The sequence below is a fragment of the Lytechinus pictus genome, chromosome 8 (assembly GCF_037042905.1).
Source record: "Lytechinus pictus isolate F3 Inbred chromosome 8, Lp3.0, whole genome shotgun sequence".
In the NCBI taxonomy this organism is placed as follows: domain Eukaryota; kingdom Metazoa; phylum Echinodermata; class Echinoidea; order Temnopleuroida; family Toxopneustidae; genus Lytechinus; species Lytechinus pictus.
Window position 1 is genome coordinate 4,645,989 of NC_087252.1, and position 25,709 is coordinate 4,671,697.

The window sequence follows — 25,709 nt, forward strand, 5'->3', positions numbered from 1 at the left end:
AAACTGGCTCTCAACTGTGGAGGCCTTATGCACCGACAAGTGTGAAGAGGATTAAGGAAGTACATGCAAGTAAGGAGTTCCACACGTAAACTCATTTTTATTCAGGGTTTCATACAGGGAGGTCATCAAAGATAGTCAAAAAATATTTCTTCTCATTAGGACTTCATAAAAACAGGTTGGCTGTTAATAAGAAAGTTTGTAGATAAAACTAAGCATTGGAAGACATTTGTACCAAGTCCAAAAGCCACCGGCACAAAATCTTTTAATGGAAAGTATTTAATTTGAATTAATTTCTCACCTGATTAATTGATTTTTCTAGAGCAGTTCTGATGTCTTCAGTTGATTCTGAATCTGATTTGGTTTCTATTATAGGCAAAAACAGATAAGTTATTAGGTCAGATTAGCATAATCTAACAAAACATACCATGTATCTTTACTATATTAACATCTTTCTAGACTTCAATATATTTCTGTTATGTTACAAGTAGTTCAATTCATTCTTGTGAGATGGCCATAATTTAAATTAAGTGTGATCCAATCAAGGGCTTCTGTAATTATGAAAGATACAGATACTGAGGGAAGGGAAAATTGTCCATTTCGTAAAATTGAAAAAAGATAGTGTGTGACGTCATTTGGCCTCTCATTTCCATGTCATGTTATTATGATGTGCACATGGCTGCTTTGTGTGAAAACAGGTAAAACTTTAACATGTCAAAATATTTATGCTTACTTGAAATTAGGAAATTTTACTTCAGATCAAACTAAACCAAACCAAATTTTTCATCAGATCAAACCAAACTTTAGAGTCAAAGCTGTCACCATGGTAATACTGACCTGAGCTGTTGTTCAAAGTGACCACTTCTGGTTGGGGAGCAATGACCACATTGTTGACCACTTCAGGTGGCTCATTTATTTCAGGCTTCTCTGCACTGTTAAGAGAAAAAGGACCATGATTACATCGCTGGACTTCACTAGACTACACTGGATTAAACTGGATTAATCTGGATTTTACTGGGTTCTACTAGATTTCATTTGTACTCAATTAATTAGTAGTTTGCACAGTAAGCTGTCTTGCACATGCATCACAGATTTCCATGTCTTTTCCTGAACTGCCCCGCCCACAAAATGTTGTTTTCCGGTAGAGTCCTATTATTTAAATTGTGGCAGCAAGAGGAGGGGGAGAGTAGGAGGGTCGGGTTGAGGATGGAGGATGCAGTGAATGGGGCAAAGTGGAGGGAAGGGGTAAGGGCAATTGCTACAAGTGTGAGGTGAATTCAGCAACCCTCATTCAACAGGGACAAAACCAGATTTTGAACTTTGGACTCCTGCCGGACTGACTTTGTCAAAAGAGGGTAGAATATCATGGCATATAACAGCTTCTTCCTCTTCACGAAATCCTGCTTACAGCGGCGCCACTTAGAAATGGACGAAAAGTTTGAAAACCATCTAGAATCATCCCTGTCCTACATGAAAAGGGTAAACTTTCTATGGCCGAAAATAAGTTCAAAGAGTCTGTATTCAGCTTTAGTCTGATAAATGCATAACTGGGCACTGTGGCGTGCGCCTGTAATCCAGGCTGCATGGGGAAGTGACAAATTGATGCAGAGGTTCGAGGTCACGTCTTTCAGATGATGACGTGAAAGCATGGTCCCAGACGTAATTAATCATATCTGATTAATACACATCTGATAAAACTCAATTACACACACACGCATCCATGTACTTACGGCTTTGAGGTCTCCTCATACACAGGATGTAATTCCGGCGGTAGAGGCCTAGGATTGGGCGTTATCCTTGCGTTACGACGCCCTCCCTTGGACTGCTTCCTTTCGGTCTCCTGCGTGGTGTGGATAACATCCATCCAGGATTGTCTCTCCTGGGAAGAGTTTGTACAGAGCTCGTAGATCTGAGGACCAGCCGCAGACGAGGTACTGACAAGAAAGAAGGCTTTTTTATCTGGAGGAAAACAAAATGAAAACATAAACAATCTGTGAAGATTTTAAAGAAAAAGGATGCAGATAAGGAGGCATATAACAGAATGAAAAGGGCAAAGAGGATGATGTCTTTGTGGCAGAGTCTTTCAAAAGAGGAGCTCATAATACTGTAGATGTTGAGGTATAAAAAAGAAAGGGCATTTTTGCTTTCCACACAAAGTGAATCATCAGCATCAGGGAGCCGTTTTATAAAGCTGTTCGTAAGTTAAGAGCAACTTTAAGAACGACTGGTGAACCTTTCTAATGCGCTTAACCATCGCCAATGAATATACCATTTACCACAAGAAAGGATCACCAGTCGTTCTTAAAGTCGCTCTTAACTTACGAACAGCTTTATGAAACACCCACCAGGTTCGATCCCTCTTCAAATCATGGCAAAAACTGAAAATTTCCACATTGCAGCCCTTACACTCATGCCACGTGCCCATTATAAATTCCATTTGGTATTTTGAAAATTTGTACAAAGATAGATGTTAATAAGAAGCTGAACCTGGAGGTTCGGATCCAGACTGAAATGAAAATGAATTAAAAGTAAAAGCAGGGTTCCCACAGACATTCGAAAACAGAATTCCATGACTTCCCGTGACATCCAGGGAGTTATGTAGAATTTGGAATGTCACAAAACTGGGAAAAATGGAAATCATGAACACCAATAATACATGTAATAGCAGAGTATGAAAGTTGGGAACATGACAAACTGGAATGCTGCCATAGCCAAGAGGTAAATGCAATTCTATGACTTTTCACAAATTTTCCAAATTCCCTGACTCTTTCCATGACCACAATTTTCTCCAGGATTTTCCATGACTGTGGGAACCCTGAAAAGTGAAAGTACTCACTTGTAGCTACTGGCCTGCATAAAACTGTGCTGAGTTTGATGATTGGACTATGTGTTTTTAACTCTTCCCTTGCTTGGTTTGTTGTCGAATGGAGTTTCAGGACCAGCTTCTCATCCTGCTTTGATAGAAGTACTATCAGCTCTTCCAGGAGTAACACTTGGACCTCTGCATTGGGAAGAATGGGAGGATGAGAGGTTCATATGTGAGACATAGCTTTTCTTTGGAACCACTCTTCATCGATGTTGTCATCTTCTTTATCACTGACAAACTACATGATTGGATCATCATCAGATACCCTGATGATGATCCAATCAAAATCATTGTTAGTTCCCAGTGGGAGCCCTACTAGCCAATAGGAAAGCCCAGTGGCAGGTAGGGCGTATCCCCAATACAGTTGCTGGCATCGCCCAACTACGCTAATACTGATGCGCTTAATTACAAAGAGAGACAGAGAGCTTTGAAGGATTTTAGAGGAGAAGCAGACAAAGAAGGAAATCAGAGAAAAAAGGGAGGAATTAATATGTAGGGCCTAACTAATTGTAGCATGAAAAAATAATTTTGAAAATTGTCATGGATGATGAGTGAAACTGATACTACAATCTAATCTAAATAATATCATTATATGCTTGACATACAGTCGGCAGGGTATCGGGATATTTGGTACTAAAAGATATGACAAAATTTATGACTGCTATCCCCCTGTCATAACTTTTGTCATACCTTTTGCTTGTATAAAAGGATTACGCGCATCTAAAGCAGCGTATTTTTGGTGCGCGCTAAAGAGCTGAGACGAAATTTATGACAATTTTTGTGACAAAAGTTATGACATCCACCAGAATACCGATTTTGTCATACAGTGTATCTCTGAGAAAAGATAATATATGGAGAAAAGACAATGTTCAGAATACCGCCCCAGGATACCTCTCCTCCACAATCTACCGATTCGTCCAGCCATCCCCTTACCTATGCTTTTATTCCTATTGACTTTCCATGTCAAGATGCCATCATGGATCATCTTATATTGCGTCAGGCAGAAGTTCTTGTAATCCGTGACTAGAGGATTGTTGGACTTGTCCAGTGGTGTCCTATCCATCTTCGAGTCGTAGTCTGCAAGACGGAACCTGTTCTCACTCTCCTTCACAGCTTGGTTGACGTACGACAAGATCTCCTTGCTTTTGTCTAAGGCGCGTCCGAGTCGCTCGTACTCTGGACTTTTTGCTGTCAAGTAAAAGAGTAACGGTAAAATCTTGGAAAAGGTGCAAGTAATTTTAGCAAAGAAAAAGGGGACATGAAACATAAATGTAGATTTACATAGCAGGATAGATGTGTGATATCTATATGCTTGTACCCGATTTCCAGCTGCCGAGCAAAACAGGAAAACTCCCATGTCTAGAAACACCTATGAATCGTCAACCCAATGCTGAACACAATGCAACACCCACTGTTTCAAAATTCTTGATACTGCCCAAACAGACTATCAACTTAGGATCAAAGGACTTTTCATCGAATAGAGAAAGCCCCATCTCAACTAACAGAAGTACAATTACCAAAAAAGGTTAAAGATGCACATAATTTTGCATGTGCATGTCGGGCCAAAATTTGCTTAACAAAACACTTTCAATACAATTATGTTCTCACAAAATACCCCGGCCTAGTTAGAGTTAAAACAAACATCTGGGACTGCATAAGGGGGCACTTACCAGGTGTGTACTTGAGTAGATTTTCTATGAGTAGAGGATATTTGGTTAATCTTTGGTATCCGGTAGCAACAATGCCTGGCAGTGGTAATCTCCTACATAATGAATTCCCTTCAGCTTCCTGTATCCAACAAACAAAAAAAAATCACAATACGTGCATATCAAAGTTTTAAAAATATTGACCTAAAAATCTTGTGGAAATCTGTTGAAATCTGAAAATGCTTTGTTTTAGCCTCCAGTTCATGGTTACAGTATTAACAGTAACAATTTCACGACAACCTTAGAAGCAAATCTTAGCTTGAAATCACGCATTATGTGATGTCTTTAATTTTAATTCATATTCATCGTATGCCATTATTGTTGGGAAGAAGTTGACCTAAAAGCCAGTTTATAGTTACATGTACCTCTTGGGAAAGTTTGTACAATTGACCTTTCCTTTCTTTCATTATGATAGGCAGATTTCAAAGCAAGATATTATACATGCTAGCATGACATAGCAGGATGCACAAATTGTATAGACCAGGTGACTAGAATGGCACATCAATGAACGCTTGAAGGTATTTGTTGCATTTCCTTTATAAATGCATACGCGTGTTGCTATTACAATGTACATGGCAAACTGTTAAATACAAGTTGCTAATGGATGCATTGTTGCTTTCCGGTGGACATGAATAATCAAGACATCAAAATTGGTGCTTATCTCATTGAATATTAAACCACCATGACTGTGTCAATGCCACAAGACCATGATGAAAAATAACCTCGCTCATCATGTTTGATGAAATAAAAGAATAAATTACAAATTATTGATTTTCAAAGAAGAAAAGATAATTTTCTAAACTCACATCCATGAATCTTGATAAGGAGCCCTCCTTCTTGTCCTTTTCTTTCTCCTTCTCCTTCTTAACAAGTTTCTTGAGATGCTCCATGGCTATAGTCTGGTTCTGACAAAACACTGCACACACTCTCTTCATCGTCTCCCCTGCCTCACCATTAAACTAATGAGAAAAAAGGCAAAGGAAAATAGGGGTTAAAAATATTCTGCTAATATGAGCTTGTCATATTTAGGGAATATTGGATGGCCTTGAGTGGGATGCGTAGAAATATTGTACGAGCTGAAGAACAATATTGGATGAGTCGGAGACGAATCCAATATTGTTATTCAGCGAGTAACAATATTTCTACGCATCCCCACGAAACATTGGTCGTCCAATATCATTAATATTATTTGGATACCCCACAAAGCTAAACATAAATTAATAAAGCAAAAAAACGTTCTTCTTTACCATTTTATGTAAATCTTGTAATGAGCATGGCTACTGAGTATTGCCATTTTTAAAAAGAAATCTCTGTAAAGACGCGCTAGCGTATAGTGCAAGCGCATTTGAGTTCAATAAACTGACGCAATCTCGTTCCTTTGCCACACCTCCTGGCAACTAATATGCAATGCAATTTCATTGTGACGTAACAACAGCGCAAAATCATGTATTTACCAATGATAATTTTGTGGGCGGGGCAAAATATTCATGGACGGTTTTCATAGGCATACACGTTAAAAATCAGTTTTTAATATTTTGTCTCTTTGAAACAACCTTGTAAGACGTCAAAAAATATCTGCGCCTCTAAAACCCTACATCTAAATAATAATTAACCATATTTTTTGCAATAAATAAGAATTGAGAGATAATGCAGGTTTTTTTTTTTCAAGGATTATTTTCTTTCAAGTCCTGTGCAACTTTCGCTAAAAAAAAACGAGATGCCTGGGCACACTTAAGCACATGTAAGCTTGTATGAATAGTCAGATTTTGAAACCCGTTTATAATTTCTCTAAATATAACATACCCTTTCCAAAAGTATCTGGCTGACTTCTTGGATAATATGCGACGTTCTCTTTTCCCGCTTCATGGCGTTATTTAGAGTCCCATGAATTTCAATCATTTCATCAATGTTTGGGAAGATGAAGTTGATGGTTTCTCTCGTCAGACCTACGATCTCCTGATCTAACATGGGTAGGTAGAAGACCTTTCTTAGAACCTTGAGACTTCTGACATGGGTCTTTTCAGTATGGAAAAGTTCTGTCAGAAAAAAAAAAGATATAGTATGATATCAAAGGTAAATTAAAGTATTATAGCAAACACTTCTTTCATGAAAAGGTCTTTAAAATCAATGTTAATTATCATCATATCGTGACAGATCTAGATCTGGGGCCCGTCTTACAAAGAGTTGCGACTGATCCAATTAATGGCAACTATGGAAAGCCAGATGCATGTTTGTTCCAAAAAAAATTCTAGATATGAATGTATATCCAATTGAGTTCTTGACAATTTGGTGTGATCTCCTTGGTTTACAAAGGACATTTTGCAAATTTCCTGTAGAAAAAATTATGACACTGATGGATTTCCATAGAGTTACGATTGATTGGATAAATCGTAACTCTTTGTTAGACGGGGCCCTGGTTTATTTTACATAAAATCAACTTTGTGAAATCAAGAAATCTAAACAGGAAAAATTACCACACTGAAGATCTCCAACACAGATACGCACATGTGGGACAATGTATTATTACTGCTTGCAATAAGATTCAACATCTGACTAGAATGCAATGCTTGGTTTCACAGCAATTACACATTTTCTACCATAATCATTTGGCAAACGTTTTTTTTTTCTATTTATACATATGAACACTGGGGATTTAATTGCATGCTGTTCAAGCACACTTTCAGATCATTATTCAACCAAAAAGAGTTCCAACCTCAAATGACAGGCTTACTTCATTAGGCTTTCTCATCCTACCAGATTCCCATTCAACGCCTGGGTGGGGAGTGGCAAATTGTTTATTGATGCCTTGCCAAGGACATTAACCCGCCGGTGGGATCCAAACAAGCAACCCTCTCATTATTAGAGGATAGTTAGGACCATGACACCAAGGGCTCAAGACTTACCGTTGATGACCTCTTGCCTTTTAACTTCCTTTGGTTTGAGCTTCCTAACGATATCTTTGTCAATCATCTTCTGCCAGTTAGGTGTGTTTGCCTCGGCTTCAATGTCTGAATCGTCCTCCTCAACGGCTCGCGATAGATGTTCTAATGATGTCCTCGGCGAGTCCTGACTTCGACTAAGAAACAGAAAACAAAGAATTGTTGGCCTCATCGATATTATAAATAGTATGTCTATTAAGCCCCTTTCACAATTAATGGTGCGACTGCTTACAACCGTTGCCATTCTGTGCAACATATATTGTGACCAATTGATCGCAAACGATCGTGCAAGCAATTGTGAAAGCCCCTTTAGACAGAGATTTCTCAAAAACAGTTTGGATATATTTTCTAGTGATGGACATGGCAAGTCCCGACTTCTACGAAGAGCCAACTATTTTAACGCAACTGATACATCAAGCGCAAGTCCCTAATACACAGGTTTTATTGGCTGAAAATCAAGTTGTGTTCAATTTTCTTTAATGCGTCTGAACCCGATTCTTTCTCCATCGATTCCCTAGTCTATTATCTAAACTATAATGAATCTGCAGTCTACAAGCAGGTTCACCTAGTAAGCTTCTGAACAAAAGGGACATGACCTCAAAGACTACTGATAAATATTCTTAAGATGTCTTTGTGAAGTCACAACTACTTACTTTGTTGATAGACTTGATGATGAGCTAGCTTGAGATGGTGATAATACAGCAGCTACGGTCTGTCCATCCATATCAACATCACTAAAGAGAGAGGGAAAATAAAGCTCTTTGAAATGTTGCACCATACTTTAAACAAAATATAAAGCAAATCTTTACCCCCCCCCCCTATGATTGTTTTTCCCCATCACAAGATTGAGCTTACAATCTGAAAGCAATCAATTAAAAATACAATCAGATTGAGTATGTTATCAAAAATAAGATGTAATCAGATCAAAAATGCAATCAGATTCAATCAGGTTGAGTATGCAATCAGTCTTTCATGAGAGCAGTCAACAAGTGTAATGGCTATATGGTCACCTCCTCGATGACACTGAAATTCAGCACACAAAAAGTAGGGTTACTAAATAAATATCATAATCAATAATTTTTTCTTTGTCTTCCAATGTTCATCTTTACATCCCTTTTCAGGACTGCAAAAATCATTTAAGAGTACAAACATGCTACTGTGTTCTGAAACAAATGGAGGAATATAGTTTGCTTGGTACAACCAGAGTGATTCATTGTCAATAATTACAACTATTGATGCAAATTCTGATCTACAATCATTTATGATATTCATATTATTGTTTCAATTCCTAACATTTATGGTAATATGTATCCAATAATGCAATCGAAGATACATTTCTATTTAGATTTATAAACACATAAATACTGCTTTACTACTACACTGTACATGCAACAGATATACTAAAGACATCTACTATTAACAACACATGCCCACTATTACACAAAATGACAAAAGTGAGAAGAGTGGGGTTACTGTATAAAGAGTTTTTAAATATAATAACAGTAAGATTGAAAACAGAGAAAATTTGAGAATTGGGGTGGTTGTGATGAGGGCAGGTTAAGGGGGAATGTGGTTTGAGGGAAAGAAATAGATGGGAATAGCTGGAAAGAGATGAGAGGAGATGGAATCAGAAAAAAAAAGAGGAAAAAAGAGAAATGTACAGCTTGATAGCAAACAAGATGGGACATAAGGACAGAGAGGGAGAGAGGAAAGAAAAGATGAGGTAGTTAAAGCATGGACAGATCAATTTAATAGAGAGGGAAAGGGACTGAGAGAGAGAAATAGAGGAGGATCAAGAGAGAGAAAGAGTGAGAGAGACAGAAGAGAGAAAAGGAAGAAGATAATTGAGACAGAAATATGAAAAAAAGTTTAACTTGAAGAATGGCATTAAGTTACAGATAGGTGTAAGTGTGATATAAGAAAGAAAAAGGAAGATACAGGTAGAGTTAAGGGAAAATGTCATTGTGTTACTATCTCATCATCAACAAGTTGTTTTGAGAAAATGAAGGTGATAGAATTAGGTGCAAGAAGTGTAATACACTGTTCAGCCTATAACTCCCATACATGCCATTGATAGCTATGACAAGTCATTAAAGGTCAAGTCCACCCCAGAAAAATGTTGATTTGAATAAATAGAGAAAAATCAAACTAGCATAATGCTGAAAATTTCATTAAAATCGGATGTAAAATAAGAAAGTTATGGCATTTTGAAGTTTCGCTTATTTTTCACAAAACAGTGATATGCACAACTCAGTGACATGCAAATGAGACAGTCGATGATGTCTATCACTCACTATTTCTTTTGTTTTTATTGTTTGAATTAAACAATATTTCATTTTTTACAGATTTGACAATAAGGACCAACTTGACTGAACCATATAGTATTGAACAATGCTCATTCCACATGTTCAAGGAGGAATTAATTGTTGTTTAACTTGACAATAAGAAAATTAGAATATTTCATATGATAAAATACAAAAGAAATAGTAAGTGGATGACGTCATCAGTCTCCTCATTTGCATACCTACCTGGATGTGCATATCACTGTTTTGTGAAATTGAGCAAAACTTTAAAATGTCATAACTTTCTTATTTTACATCCGATTTTGATGAAATTTTCAGTGTTATGCTTGTTGAATTTTTCTCTTTTTATTCAAAACAACTTTTTGTTGGGGTGGACTTGTCCTTTAAAAAGATCCAATTGATAGCAAATATGTTTGTATATCTCATTGTTATATGCCTAGATCAACAGGTAATGTAATATGGATTTGAAGAAATATGACCAGTGCTCTCTTTCATAAAAACAGACAATTGATCTTTAAAATTCATTTAAACTTTTGTACATTTTTCAATAACCTATATTAGATTACACAAAATAGATTGTAACTTTAATATTACAAATGTTACAAATTTTCATGCTTTTATCAATTTTTCAAGATCGAGTAAATAACATATGGTAATGATATATATATAAATGTAATAGATTATAATTCAATAAAATACATTTCCAATTAGTTTCCCCAGAAACTCCCAAGATTGCTGGTATCAACCGGTACATTTTTTACTAATCTGAACTTGCAGAAGATTTAATTATTTAGAGTTATGTAATTAGGGAAACGGTTAGGTCAAGAAAGTATATTTCAAGATTAAGAATATGAAGAAAATAGGGAGATCATTATTAGAGGATGTTAACATCAGCACAAATTTGCTCAATATTGAGATACTATCCCGATCTACCCTCTAAAGGATTTAACTTCAGATTCAAGAATACCCATCTCCGTTATATAGTTCCTGGAGGGTGAAAGTTTCATAAACCTGTTCATAAGTTACGAGCCACTTTACAAACAATATGACAAATGAATGGTGACCCTTTCTTAAGAACTTAATCAACACCAATGGAAATCTGGTGTGTATTATTTACCACAAGAAATGAACACCAGTTGTTTGTAAAGTTGCTCAACACTTACGGACAGTTTTATGAAACACCCACCGAACCAATAACTGAGGGTGTCTTCACTTGCAAATTAATAGCTGCATAATTCACCACAGCATTCTACTTAAAAAAAAAAGTTTATGACTAAGAATTGAAATCTCAGGAAAAGCTGATGAAACAGCACCCTAATTGTATTTTCATTTCATAAGTGATTACTGATATAACAGAGGTACTCTTATGAAGAAGATATACCTTGTGAGATGCACAATTTAAGATATTGAACATGGATTAAATTTTCGTTATTGTGCTTCATTCAAGGGATATTTCAAATATCTGTAGGATTTGTACATTTTCAAATATTACTGTCGAAAAATGAAAATGCTATATATATATATCAAGATTACATTATATATGTTATTTAATTTCAATTAAAAATACAATTTCTCCATGAAAGATTACTTTTAAAGAACATCAAAAAAAAAATTCATGCTGTTTACTACTGTGCAAGTAACCTGGGGAAGTAATCTGAGCTTGGAAAGATAATGGGAAAGCTGCCAAGTCCTTTCTAATAACTAGGTGCTACAAATCTTTTCTAACAAGTTGAAAGTCAGGAATATATTTCAAATAGGCAAGAAGTTATGCAGAACAGGTTTCTTATAAAACAAACTTCATATATTTGGAGATATATACAGTATTATTGCATTATGTTAGTAGTCCCAATATGTACAAAGTAAATATAAAAAGTTTTGAAAAAAGCTCTTCATAGAGTGGTTATTTTTGCATTGAAAATTAGGAATAGAATTCTAATAGAGCCACCACTAACAAAGCACAGCTTCTATTCTATATCAGTTAAGTGTAATGAAATTGTAGTTACCTTATTCTTTTTTCAAATAAATAAAAAACAAATAGAAAAATATAGAACATATATTAAAACAAAAATTCAATGGACATAAAATGTTAGGCAAAAGGAAATAATATCTAAATTATCAAACAAAGTAACAAAACTGAAACCAGAGAAATTGAAAAATTATAATTTTGAAACCTTGGTAGTTAATTATGTAACATACTATTGATTGTCAATCATGTATTATTTGATATATTTACTTTTTATTCATATATTCTCCTATCACCCCCATAGACATATTCAAACATGCTAAAAACATCTTTTAAATTCCCCCTTCTTCTCAAGGAAGTTTCATTGTTAAAGGAAACCAGCTTCAGAAATGAAATAACATTTTTCAGGCAATTTGAGTTCTCACATTTTTATATTTGTTTATAATACTACAGAAGGGGCATTACACAAAACATGCAATTGGTTTCAATATAATGTTAACAGTCTGCTTTTTGGAACAGGAAATACCAATTGGCGAATAAAATAAAAAGAGACACTTCATATTTACCATTGATTTTTATCTTTAATGTTACAGGGTGTCTTTTTTTATCTACTTTATAGTCTGTCCAAGTGCATTAAATTATAAACTTTTTTTTTCTTGCTTTTCTTGCAACACAACCTAAGACATTGTTGTGTCTGACTTTGAAAAGTGTCTTCTAGCAGTGCCTAGTTTAATCTCACCTGGGTAGAGTGTGGCTAATATATAAATATTGTGAGATTTTAGGTACCACAGGGATTGGTGATAGGGCCCCTTTTTTTAAGGGCATTTGCATTGCTCAAGAACAAACAATAGCAGATACATTTGTTATTTTTCTTATTTTTTTTTATATTGTTTATTTGTCATGTTTCAATCGTTTGCTCCCTGTTTGGTTTTTTTTTTCTATTCTACATTGTTCTATTTGGTCTGCTTTTGTTGTGTTTGTTTTGGCCCTTTATTTTGTTGACATCAATCAGGACCATCAATGTAAGTAGACGTGGGAGACAAGTTGTCACTAACGTCACAGTCTTTAAGAATGATGTCAGTGAAAGCGTAAACAAGTGCTACCAGCACCTGTGGAGCGGGTGAAAGCTTCGAGATGGTAGCTGTCGTATCATTTACAACTGCTTAACCTGTGTTTAACACTGCTCGCCATGGTCTAAGTTTATTGTTATCTATAATCTAATCTCATTTCCGCCATAATTCCATTGCAGTATTTCAAGAAAAGACATCCTCTACTAGTATAACTGAACCTAGATGGCATTTAAAAATATTTTGTGTTTTTTAAAGCACCGCATTTTGGGGCAATACTATCAGATGAAATATAAAGTTAAGCAATCATTCAGGGAATCCTCTGAGAATACACAAATGGTTGGACAAATTTCTAGGATGGGCTTTAGCCCCATGATCAATCACTAAACTTTAAGTTATGAGGTTCCAGGGGTCTGTAACACAAAGGTTAGCGATTAATCCCTAATTTGAAAGGACAATTCTGATTGGTTCCTAGTCAGTCTACTGAGCAAAATGTGCATGCAACAATGATCCTGATAGGCCAATTCATTTAGCGATTAACCACTAACCTTTCTGTTAAGGGGCCCAGATTGAGAAAACAATCCCTAAAAGTTAAAAGCAATATTATGACCGAGAAAGTTTGTTTACTGTCTATCCATATACATGAATTATCTAAATATCGGGAACTTCCATCTTTATTTTCCTCCTTATACAACAGTGCTTACTGCCTACCAGTATATCTTGATTATGACTTGTCATGATCTTGGTGTTACAGCTATAAGAAGGACATCCTTGTAGTTGCTTTATGCAAGGGGCCTCCTGTCAAATGCTAGGACCAAGTTTCATTTATAATTAATTCCACACATCAAAAAACTATATTGCAATGTGTATATTTGAGTGTGAGTTGTGTATTTGGGTATTTCTTTCACTGTATTTGTTTATTTTCTTGTAAGAGGGCGCTTCTAATATTGAAAAGGAGACCACTACTTAATTTAGGGTCCTTCACCATTATTTCTATGTACAGTGAAATATATTTTTCTACGTAATCTTGTATTTTACAATGCTTGAAACAAATGGAATTGAATTATTTCACTTTTGGACTATCTGCCTTTTGGAGGAGCAAGAACAAGCAAAATGCAATGAGAAACATAGACATTTGGATAGATTTTCTTTCAGGACACTACTCATTTTTATCCAAGAGTAATTTTTATTTCAGACCTGCCTCAAATAATAAGTGATATTCCAAATTCCATTACTTCACTACTATTTCATTTTCATTCCTAAAAGAGAGAGATATGCTGCAAGAGATCATGTTTATTTTTTTGAATTGTGGAATAGATCTCACCTTTACAACATCCTACACCCTCCATATTTTTTTTATTCTTATTTCTATTTTTTCTGGTGATGGGGTCTATAGAATGATGGATATCATATATTAATATTTTCCTTTTAAAATGACTGTTAAAATTTCTACATAAATTTGAGTTATACATGTAAGAGACCAACACCAAAGCCCAAAACAACTAACAAAAAAACTGATTCCTTGATAGGTTAAAAACTTCAGGACACTTGACCTTCTCCCATAAATCTTATCAGTCACTGAACTTATCAATGTCAACGTCATATACGTCATAAAGTTACCAATCCTATGACAGGTACCTAGTCTATTATTACAGACCTTGTTGTCAAATGCTTTAGAGCAACATGTTGTTGTTGTTGTTATCTTGGGGTTTAAGGCGTGTACCATTCAGATATGAATATTTACGCCTCTTTACAGGTCAAAGAGTATATAGTCTGCACAACAGACTGCATTTTTATCATATTCAGAGTATTCTGATGATAATATGTAAAAACTTTTTTTCTTCAAAATAACTAGAAACGTTCTAATCTTCACAATATATGAATAAGTAAATAAGTAGGTTATATAATTGGCATACGTTTCAGTCAAGGGTGAATTATCATGTGAATAGACCCAGTATAAGAGATAAATCACTGAGTGCCTTATGCACATTATTCAGATAGACTTGCTTCATAGCTTTGAAAATATATAAATAAGTGGCATCATTTTGCCTTCATATGTAATTACAGGTATGCACCTCACAATCATCCAGATAGGCAGGTTTGTTTCATAGCTTTGGCCAAACATAACGTGGAATCACTTCGACTTAACGTGTAATTACTTGTATCTTTCTCACAATGGCAGGAAAGAATAACCTTTTTATTTCATAATCACTGCATATAATACTAATAAAGTTGAATCTTTTTAAACCAAAAGTTTCAAAGGGTCTGTATAATGAGACTAAGGCATGGAGTGTCACCTGTGCGCCAGGTATTACGTCAAAGAAGTGCCAGAATTCGGTCATTTCTTGGGGTCACGTCCGATTGGAGATGCACCCCCGAGGGGGGCAAGAAGGAAAGGGGGCTTGTTGATGTTTGATTGAACAGGGGGTTATTGGTGGTCAGTGGATTCTGTATGTCTGGAAATGATAGGGGGTTCGTTCGTATAGAGGAGGGGGTGTGAAGCTATGGCACTTCGAAAAAGTCTCGGCCACATTTTGTTGTGTCTTTCAGGGAGAGTATTCAATTCAGCATATTTTCCATCAAAATTGTGAATTGCATAGAGAACAGTCCAGTTATTATGCACTTCATATATATATTCTTTTTGTTGTTGTTTCAAATACCTTACTGAACTGTTTTCATGTACAGTGTAATCTTGAGAAGAAATAAAACATGCATTGCATTCGTTCAACACAAAGTTTATTACCCAGTTCTTAAAATCAAGATTAGCAAACACACTTGGGAAAATGTTACATACTGAAGATATCATTTCTATTTTTTTTCTAAAAGGGTTTCATAGCAATTATGTGACAAAACTACAATCTTTCGCATTCTTTTGAACAAATCCTTGTCTTAAAAAAAGTTGCAATTCTTTTTACACTTTAGGACTTTAACAAACTTCTGTTCTGCATCAGTTGTTGATAAAAAAAAAAGCTAATAAGCTTAATATCAAAAAGCTAATAAAGCTTAATATTAGTTTTAACTACTGAATTCTGTGAATCTCTCAGCCTTTGTGCAATTGGCAATGGGTTTTGGACAGAGAAATGAACCCCCCTCTACTCACAGGTCAAATGTGGTTATTGTCAATTGACGTCTTTATATAGCTTCACCACACCCAAACATTTATCCACAAAATCTCAACATTCAAATTCTGCCACCCACTACCCCGGGGAATAATATATACCAAGTAACCACTGGGGTAACATTTGTATGGAACTCTTTAAGAATACCAATAATTCAAATAAATACTTGATGTACATGTATAAACAAACAAGAGCTGACCAATTGCAACTCATTAAGACACAAGGAATGATCAAAAGGCCAAGTCTAAAAACTACTGTAGTTTTTTCACTGTGATACCATGGAAACGTCTTAGTCTATTCTATCATTGATATGCAATCCATAGCTGAAATAGAAGAGATAATAATATTCATCATAATTCTAGTGGCACGATTTAGTTGCACAATTCCCTTGCTATCACACAACACTATGGTGCAGACTTACTCAATTGATTTTGTATGGCTGCCTGGCTCAATGCTGTGCACAAGAAATAAGAATGACGCAAGATGATAGAATGCACGACAGTTCCCCAATCACAAGCATAGAGAGGAGACGTCGAAGGAGAGGGTGGATGGAGAGAACGAGGGATTGGTGCAGTTGACAGATGAGAAAACAAAAAGAAAACACCAAAACAAAAAGGGGGATGGGGCAAATGAAAGAAAGAGAAAACAGGCAAAAATCATATAAAATGAGGAACATTGGGTTATTTTTCTTTTCAAAATAAATCATAAACATGAAACGATGCAGGCAATGACGGACTAAAAATAACTATAAATAAAACATTGGGCATTCATAAAAAAAAGGATGTGGAAATTGCAAAATATGAATTGACAATTCTTAGAGTATTATCATAATGATAAAAAAAATTTAAAGGAAAATTATTACTCGAGTGAAACCTATTGAACATATACATTTCTTCTTCATTTTCTTTTTATTTCGAGGTATTCGTAACCAATTGGAGATAAAAGATGTATTAACTGCTGTTATTTTAATAAAAGTGAGTAAAAATTAGTAAAACATGCCTTGGGGCTTGGGATAACACAATAATGTTAAAATAACATTTTTTGAAAAATGCTACAAATCACAAATACTGAACAAATTTCACAAAAATTATTCCAAAAAATGCATATTGAAATAACAAAATAACAGTCAAATTGTTAGAATAGTATATATATATAACATGCAGAAAGCATTAATGTTAAAAGATGATGAAAAATAGTCCGAGAAAGTATAGGATGGAATGACAGGATAGAGATCATAGAATTTATCTCAGACCAAAGGGAACGGGTAAATGGGGGAGGTTGAAAAACCAGAAACTCTATCACTTCTGTAATTTCATTTTGAAATCTTGTCCTTCTCTCCGACAAAATATACAAAAGGACTCTCTCCCTCACTGGTGCACATACTTGAATTTGTTGCATCGTAAAATAAACTTTGATCTCGTCCTAACTGAATCTGAAAAAAAATCTCCTTCTTTTTCCTTTTCTTTTTATAGTTAAGTATACTACAGGTGGAATGTATTGCAAACAGAATTTTAACCTATACCAGTACAATCCCCTATGTTTCCATAGATTCACAACTGCTTGCATGATGTTAATATAATGCACAGATATGTAATTCATTAAAAAAAAAACAAGATGAAAATATGAGAGTGCCATATCAAAATCCTTCATATTTTTCGTTATTCAAATTGATCAAACCTTGGTCTGATAATATTTGACAGGAATTGAGAGATAAAAGGAAAATTCCAGTTGAGAAAAGATTTAGTACAGATATATGCCACAATATAAACACACACAAATACAAAAGACCAGCACAATATAGAATTATGTACACCAAGTATTTATTTCTGTTTCAGAGCCAAAAGGGTAGTAACTCTATGATGCATGCATGTATAAAACATTTGAGTTCGCATCCTTTTGCCTCCAAACAGATCATTATTGTCCGTTGTTACCTTTTCGATAGCCTTCCATTACCAGAGAAAGTGTAAGTAAAACAAGACAAGGTTTAATTTTCAATTCTTGTGCAACCAAAAAAATGCATACTAAATGAGAGGGCAGTCATTAGTATTAAAATAAACACACAAAACATTCCCAAGGCATCCTATATGTAGTTTGCGAGCAGAAGTTCCTGGTTTGGTGAAACACGTAATAAGGTCTGAATTTGAATGCTACCAAACAGGAATGGAAATTGTGTTGAATTGTCACAGCAAGTTTAGATGTTGGGCTGGTTTACTGCCTAGACCTACTTGATGGCCCGTATTCTGAAGTCGGGTTTAATCTAAACTCAGGTTTAAAGTTGTGGTTTAAGTATGGAAAGCCAATCGTGACATTAATCACTAACAGTAGAGATATACTATTTCAGCTTATTTGACTCTCAAATCATTCTCAATTGTCTAGGAATTATGCATAGATAATTGTCGTCACGATCAAAGAACCAGAAAAGAGCAGAGTAAACATAAAAAACATACAATGCAATACAAATTTTGACACTTTTGGCTTTCCATAATTTTAGCACAGAATTAGGCCATGGTCCAAGTTAAACCTGACTTCAGAATACGAGCCGATGAGTCTAATAGAATGTGAATAAGAGTTTATGCTTGAAGGCTATTAGCAACCTTTGATAAAGAGGAGGAATATTGGGAAGTTATAAAGTTTGTGATTCAAAAGGCCATGAAAAAAATGAGTGAAACCTGAAGGAAAACCCATTTTTGAAAGCAGAATAGGAAATTTTCATCAGAATCATTAAAGAAATTGCAAGGTTATCAAATTTCAACGGCCTAATTGACCTTTTAATGGTAATATCCTTGACAATTTTGCTTCTTTGTTTTTTTGTTTAAATTTGCAATCATATACATTGTTGTAAACAAAAATGTGGCTTATCTCTTAAACACAAGAAACATTTCACAAAAAAAGTTTCATTCATTTGATAACATGTACATTTTTTATAGGAGAAAAGCTCAATTTTGAGAGATTATAGGTTATGTCAAACATAAGTTGGTTCCCTTTTTTTGTGTGCAACCTACCTGTCTTATACTATCATGCTATTCCATTTTGTAACTCTATTATGTAATGATCTTTGTTCACCCAATCGGGTGTGGGAGGGACGGCCTGTGGGCCATGGCCATTAAGTTGACCTATTCCCTACCCAGGCTACCTGGTTGGGTGAGAAAGGGTCTAAAAACTATTCGTATTTTTGTACTATTTCTCAATCTTGCATTGTACATGCTGTCTTGTTTTTGATGAAGTGCCGAATAAAATAATAATAATAAAGCAGTAAAATGGGATTGTAAAACATTGACATATCTCCAGAAAATATGCCATTTTGAAACAATGTTGCCAATTTAAGGATTTGCAGGGATGAAATTGAAAGGAAAGGGCTCATTTTTTTTATAGTCCAAAGCACATACAATCTGCACTAAACCAAATCATAGGCCAGAATTAGTGAGAAAATTAATTGAGGTCATGTCCGTTAAACATGTATGAGTGTGCTTGAAATATAATTTTTTGTTCCTGTTTTGCCGAGGTCAGAGATTTTATATTATTGTTAAATTTTATCCTTTGAATAGAATTATTCTATATAAAAAAAAAAAAGTAATGTTTGTTTATATTTCTACGTTAAATGAATACAAATGTAAAGAAATACATATTGTAATGCCTGAATAAAAAATTATCAATACACAAGTAATAAATAAATATATAAATACATGTACGAAAAGGTGGTCGGCACAAATAAATCAAATATATGGGCGATTGTCTTGAAGTAGATGTAAAAGATAATGTGGTATGTTCAAAAACCAAATACTAACTTGTGCCTTTAAGAATCGGCCTTCATCTACCATTATAATAACTTGTTTGTTTGTGTTATAAGCACCTTCAATTAAAAGACATCAAGGTGCTGGTACTTCAAATAGACCTATTAATCCATTAAATTGTAACATGTTATATTTTTATTCAATAAAAATTTAGATTGAGGGTCAGTATTCCAACTGGTACTAATTCACATAGGGCATGTGGTAAAAGCCAGTGCTAACTTACATCAGGTTTAAGGAAACTCAATGGTTCACTGTATATGATAACCAGTTTGCTTATCAATAAAGGACCTGATATAATTCAATTCTAATTCTAACTGAAGTGATTTTAATGACTATCAAAATTACCTTGAAATATGGTTTCCAATAAATGAGCTTGTGATGATGTATCAAGATAAATTATTTCAATAAAATTTTAACGAGCAATTCATCAATGTGTTTATGTAAATAGCAATACTGAGAATAACTTCTTTTTTTTAATTCTTTTTATTTTGAACATGCTTTTTCTAACTCCATCTTCCCCTTTCCTCTTTATTAATCATAGCACTTTTTGCACTATTTGAATAAAAATTTTGTTTGTGCAAATGGAGTCCTTTATAAACTTGAATATGGGAATTTGTAGCTTACAACAGAGGGACATTTGTCACATTTCACGGAGCTGTGATTACCAAAGATCATCTGAAATATCTTAATTCAAATCACTGATTTCCGCTTGCGCAATCTATAGTGTATGTATTGTCAAAGCAAGTAGTACATAATAACGGAGTGTGTTAATCCAACAGATAAATTCATCAGTATAGATTCCATGTGTACATATTCAAAATCAAGGTTCAAGAGCTACTGTGCATGTATTCTAAACTAATTTTATCAATATTTGGTTATGATAATAATCAAATGATATCAATGTTTCTGGGCTTCAATGTTCACTCATGGAAATCAATATTCAACCAGAGCCCAATCTACACATGATTGATAAATGACACAAAATCTGAAAAGAAATTTTCTTTAAAATAACATATCTTGCCAGAAAAGCTACCAGCCAAGGAATCGCATGCAGAATTACGCAATCTAGCTCTTAGAAAAATTGTGATTTTTGCTGTCAGAGGTCCACCTTTTAATTAAAATCACTCAATTAAGGGGCTAAGAACACAGAATACAAATGCTATCACGTCATACTTCCCAAGATATATTATATGTGATGTTATATTAAATATATTTCTTTTACCCTCCATTTCCAACATTTAATTTCTTACTCAGGGTTCCCACAGAAATTTGAAAACAAAATTCCATTTCCATGACTTTTCCATGACTAAATTGCTGCTTTCCATGACTTCCCGTGAGTTATATACAATGTAGAATTTATGTAGAGTTATGTAGAATTGGGATGTCACAAAACTGGGGAAAATGGAAATCATGAACACCAATTAAAATAGCAGAGTATGATCACAGAGTATGGGAGTTGTGAGACACGACAAACTGTAAAGTTGCCATAGCCAAGAGGTAAATGCAATTCCATGACTTTTCCCTGATTTTCCATGACCACAAATTTTTCCAGGATTTTCCATGACTGAGGAAACCCTGATACTTCATGTATTTTTCATCTAGCTTGCATTTTACTAATAAACAGTTCAATTATAGTGTATGAATTGTTCTATATTTTTTCTATTATAGCTTAATTAAACTACGCATCTTGTTTTATGTTGAAAAATGAAGAATATATTTGTCGATATAACACTTGGTTTGTGTAATCTTAGTTATTGTTAGTTATGAGTATTCAATGTTTGGAACATATGGCAGACTTTAAAATAATAAGGCCCTTAATGTAGAATATACATGTATAGTGCATGAAAAATAGATACACAGTACTTAGCTTAAAATAATTTTAGTGTAGTTTATTTGGGGTTCTTTTTGTCAGAGTTAACTATGTGGTTTCAAAGATGATTATTAATGGTGCAATTGTTAAATCCAAACTCAAAAAGTTAGTTATTGTGAAAAGGGGTTCACTCTCATTAAGGATAACAAAATATCTAACATAATAATCAAAACGAAAATGATGAACATGATTTAAATAATAATCATGATAAGAGTACATGTACTATGATTACACTATAAAATGATAATAGTTACATCATGATTACCATAATGATCATTAATTACAATATAACTCCTATAACCTCAATGTATGACTACACAGAAGTACAAATTATGACTTAAAGAGACTACATGAAATATTTTTTAAATGGGATCTGTATTCATTCACTTCAACACACTGATATTCCCAGACAGGGGAGTGTTTCATGAAACAAATAGTGATTTTTAATTTCATTGACAAATGTGCTCTGAGCCAATCAGATGCAAGGATTTCCAGTAGCTAACAGCATCTGTGAGTGAAAATCAATAACAAAACTCTTCATGAAATACTCCCCTGGGGCCCGTTTCATAAAGCTGTTTGTAAGTTACGAATGACTTTACGCGTGACTGGTGACCCTTTCTTGTGCTATATGGCATATCCCTATGTAGCTGATTTATGTATAAGAACATGTTCCAGTCTTTCGTAAAGTTGTGCGTAACTTTACGAACAGCTTTATGAAACACCCCCCTGGTTAACAATCAATGATGAATTCAATGGAAAAATGAGAAAATTAATGAAAGAAATAAAACATTAATAAAGAAAACGAATAGAATTACTCACCTTCTTGATCTCTTGTTCTCATTAATTCTCCTTCCTTCTTTCTTCTCTTCTCCCTAAAGGTGATAGAGTGAATCAATAGGTCAGAGGTCATATAATCAAGCCTACATCTTTATCATGTTGCCAATTTAAGGATTTAAGAGATTATTTTCCTTTTAAAAATTTTTAGTCGATCGTGCGAAAATACCAACGTGATAAAAATGGCCATAGAATATAGATTTTTTTTTTGGCCCCAGTCTTCTGTTCTTATAGTTCATATGATTTTGTTTATGAACCTTTATAAAAAAATATATATATTTGCCAAGCCCATAATATATGTAGATAATTTGTCCACATTTTTATTTCTATGAAAATATTAGCCTTTAAACCAAAACTGAAAGCAAATGCCTTTGCAAAAAAAGCATTTAATACTCATTTTGTATACAATTTCTATATGCACCTATAAAAAAGTATAAGGGAATTTGGAATTTCACTCTTGTTTATCAAAAAAACTCTGATCAACACTTATATCAAATAATTCAAAGGAACATTAATTTAGTCAGTTGTAGAACTGCTAAATGTTCCTTCTATGACAACTATGATTAAAACAGTTTTAATTCCTTGTTCTGCATTATAGAAAAAGTAAAATACAATTAAAATATATAAATATATTTTGTATAAACATAAATTACAGTTTTACATGTACATGTAGGTATTACAGATTTGTATTTGTTGAATTTGCAGTACATGTAACTATCTAAGATGGGGGAAATAAGATATGGTTACAAAAAAATATGCACTAATCTAAGAACAAGCTTTTGGTATCTATTCTAGGCAAATGATATTTCAATGGGAACATATGAATCATATACAACACAAATGACATAGGTATGAAGGTAGTATGTAGAAGCCAGTCTCAACAATTTAGGAGGTTTTGTATTATAACAGGATAAGACAGGTACAAGGGAGACGGTTGATTGCAATCATCTTCTAATCTAATCTGGATTCAATACGATAAAGAGCTTGGGTAAATTGTCATGTAAATTGACCACGGCATAAAGATCATTCACATTTATGACCACCATGGCTCCTTCATGACCATAAGAAATATGATAGTTGTCAAGGAAAAATAATCGGATCATCTATCCATATTAAGAACGATGCAGAGAATCACGGTCAGAATCATAAGAAGTAGAATCAGCATTATCACATCTTTTTAGTCAGTCTCCTCCCCCCTTGCCTTTGATCTTCTCTCTCTCTCTCATCTTTATAATAAAAATAATCATCATCATCACCCTCATCATTATCATCACCACCATAATCATCATAAGCCAGGACTGAGAAAGACTCGCTCTGCAACTCAAATGGCAAAGAGAACAAGACAAAAAGCAATTCAGTCACAATCAAAACATCACTGCACTTCCACATCGTCAACACTATTAGAAGACAAATATAAACTAAAGATCATGTACTTACGACCCATCACTGAAACATAGTCCACATACTTCGCTACGCAACAAACGCCACCGGGCTTGCTAGCACACCGATTGTGACATTCAGACTTGAACCATCCAAACTATGTTCCAGATGAGTCCCTTGGTTTTCAAGAGGTAATGATGACGTAGCGACCTTTAAGGTTGAATGGTGGGAGCAGAGGGGTGCAGGAAGGGGGGTACGGAAGCAGCTAGGATGGGGGTCAAGAAAGGTCAGACAGGGGAAGGCATAAATAGGTGGTTTCAAACCGCCTCGATCACAAGAATCCCTGTTAAATGACGAGAACTTTTTTAGGCTGAAAAATACCCATTAATTATTCCTGCATTCACACCGCCCTAAAACATACCCTTCTGGATAAGTTCCTGAAGTTACGAGCATGCGCAGTATGGTCTGATAAGCAGCAAGGCGCGAAATTCAAAATCACTAGCCCAGCAGCAACCCATGCACGGCGCCGCACCCAACGACACGCTGGGCTAAAAGTTCCCGTAATTTGCTTTCAGACCGCCAAAATACCCACGACCTTGGAAAAATCCCCGCGAAAGTTCTCGTAATTTCGCCAAGTACCTACTATTTATCGGGTATTTTCTTTCGGGGATATTACGCGTAGTTTGCTTTCACACCGCCAAAATACCTGGTATTCTCTGATCGGGGTAAATTTCCCGATCAGAGAATACCTGGAACTGGCGAACTTCGAGGCGGTCTGAAACCACCTAATGAAGGCTGGGGATTGAAGGATGTGTGTCTGGGTGAGGTTCAATGGCAAAGGGGTATAGAAGGATAGAGGGGTAACAATGTAGCGCCCAGGGGGGAGAGAGGGGGTGGTAGTAATAGTAGGGTGCAGAATGGGAGAAGGAAGGGGTGCAAAAGCACCTAAAATCTGGGTTAAGGAAGGTCAGACAAGGGAAGATAAGGGCTAGAGATTGAAGGATGTTTCTTGGGGTTGAGGTTCACAGGTGAAATCTAAAGGGGTAAGAGCATCGCCCCAATGGGGGTATGCTATTAACAGCAGAGTGTGGATTAGGGTAAGGAAGGAGTGCAGATACAGCTGAAATAGGGTTGAAAAAATCTTTCACATCATCATGGTTGCGTAAGTCCTCCTCTTCTTCTTCGTAATCAGGACATCATCACCATCATCATCATCATCATCTACATCATCCCCACAATCATCCCCACCATCTTTACTCTTGGTACCTTCTTTCTAATCATTAGCTTACATAGTGCCATCAACATATAATCATCTTCAAAATTCGAATCACTTCATTTCACCATTCCTGTCTACATCATCACCACGACAACCACCAAATTCGTGATACCATTAATCATCAATATCACAGCACACTGGTCAATGGGTTAGAAGTATCCACAAATCAGTTCCCACCATATCAAATTGAACAAATTTTTTATAACATCAGAGGAGATCCTTAATTTGGAATGGATCACTGCTCTGCAAATTGGCAATAATGGTTGACTTCTTACCCATTTCCATAACTTGAAAAACATAAGTTGATAACATGACAATGATGGATAATGACAAATCAAGTTTTAATGAAAAGTTACCAATTATCATTATTAAACAGTTACCATTTTTTTGTATTACATTGCCAATTTAAGGATTGTGATTTTAACTTTCAATTAAAAAGTTTTTATTCAAGAACGGCAGAACACACTGCACTAGACACAATTTAATTTTTCTTTTGTGCATTTTTCTCTTTAGATCCATATATCAAGTGTGACTGCTAGCATTAAGGACAACAGAAACTGCAAAAGAGCCTCCTGAAGGAAAAACGGTACTTCCAAAC

At 34.9% G+C, this 25,709-nt stretch overlaps 1 protein-coding gene across 1 annotated transcript in view; it reads right to left on the bottom strand.

Annotated features, from left to right (window-relative positions):
• LOC129266447 (rho guanine nucleotide exchange factor 12-like) overlaps positions 1–25,709 on the bottom strand; it is a 116,635-nt gene that overhangs the window by 19,538 nt on the left and 71,388 nt on the right. Inside the window, exons 24-35 of the mRNA XM_064103408.1 lie at positions 22,441–22,493; positions 16,382–16,414; positions 8,162–8,242; positions 7,473–7,645; positions 6,373–6,605; positions 5,376–5,528; positions 4,534–4,651; positions 3,797–4,051; positions 2,834–2,998; positions 1,728–1,956; positions 835–929; positions 299–363 (exon numbers count right to left, since the gene is read on the bottom strand). Coding sequence (XP_063959478.1) covers positions 299–363; positions 835–929; positions 1,728–1,956; positions 2,834–2,998; positions 3,797–4,051; positions 4,534–4,651; positions 5,376–5,528; positions 6,373–6,605; positions 7,473–7,645; positions 8,162–8,242; positions 16,382–16,414; positions 22,441–22,493 — 1,653 coding nt within the window. The remainder of the gene's footprint in view (positions 1–298; positions 364–834; positions 930–1,727; positions 1,957–2,833; positions 2,999–3,796; positions 4,052–4,533; positions 4,652–5,375; positions 5,529–6,372; positions 6,606–7,472; positions 7,646–8,161; positions 8,243–16,381; positions 16,415–22,440; positions 22,494–25,709) is intronic.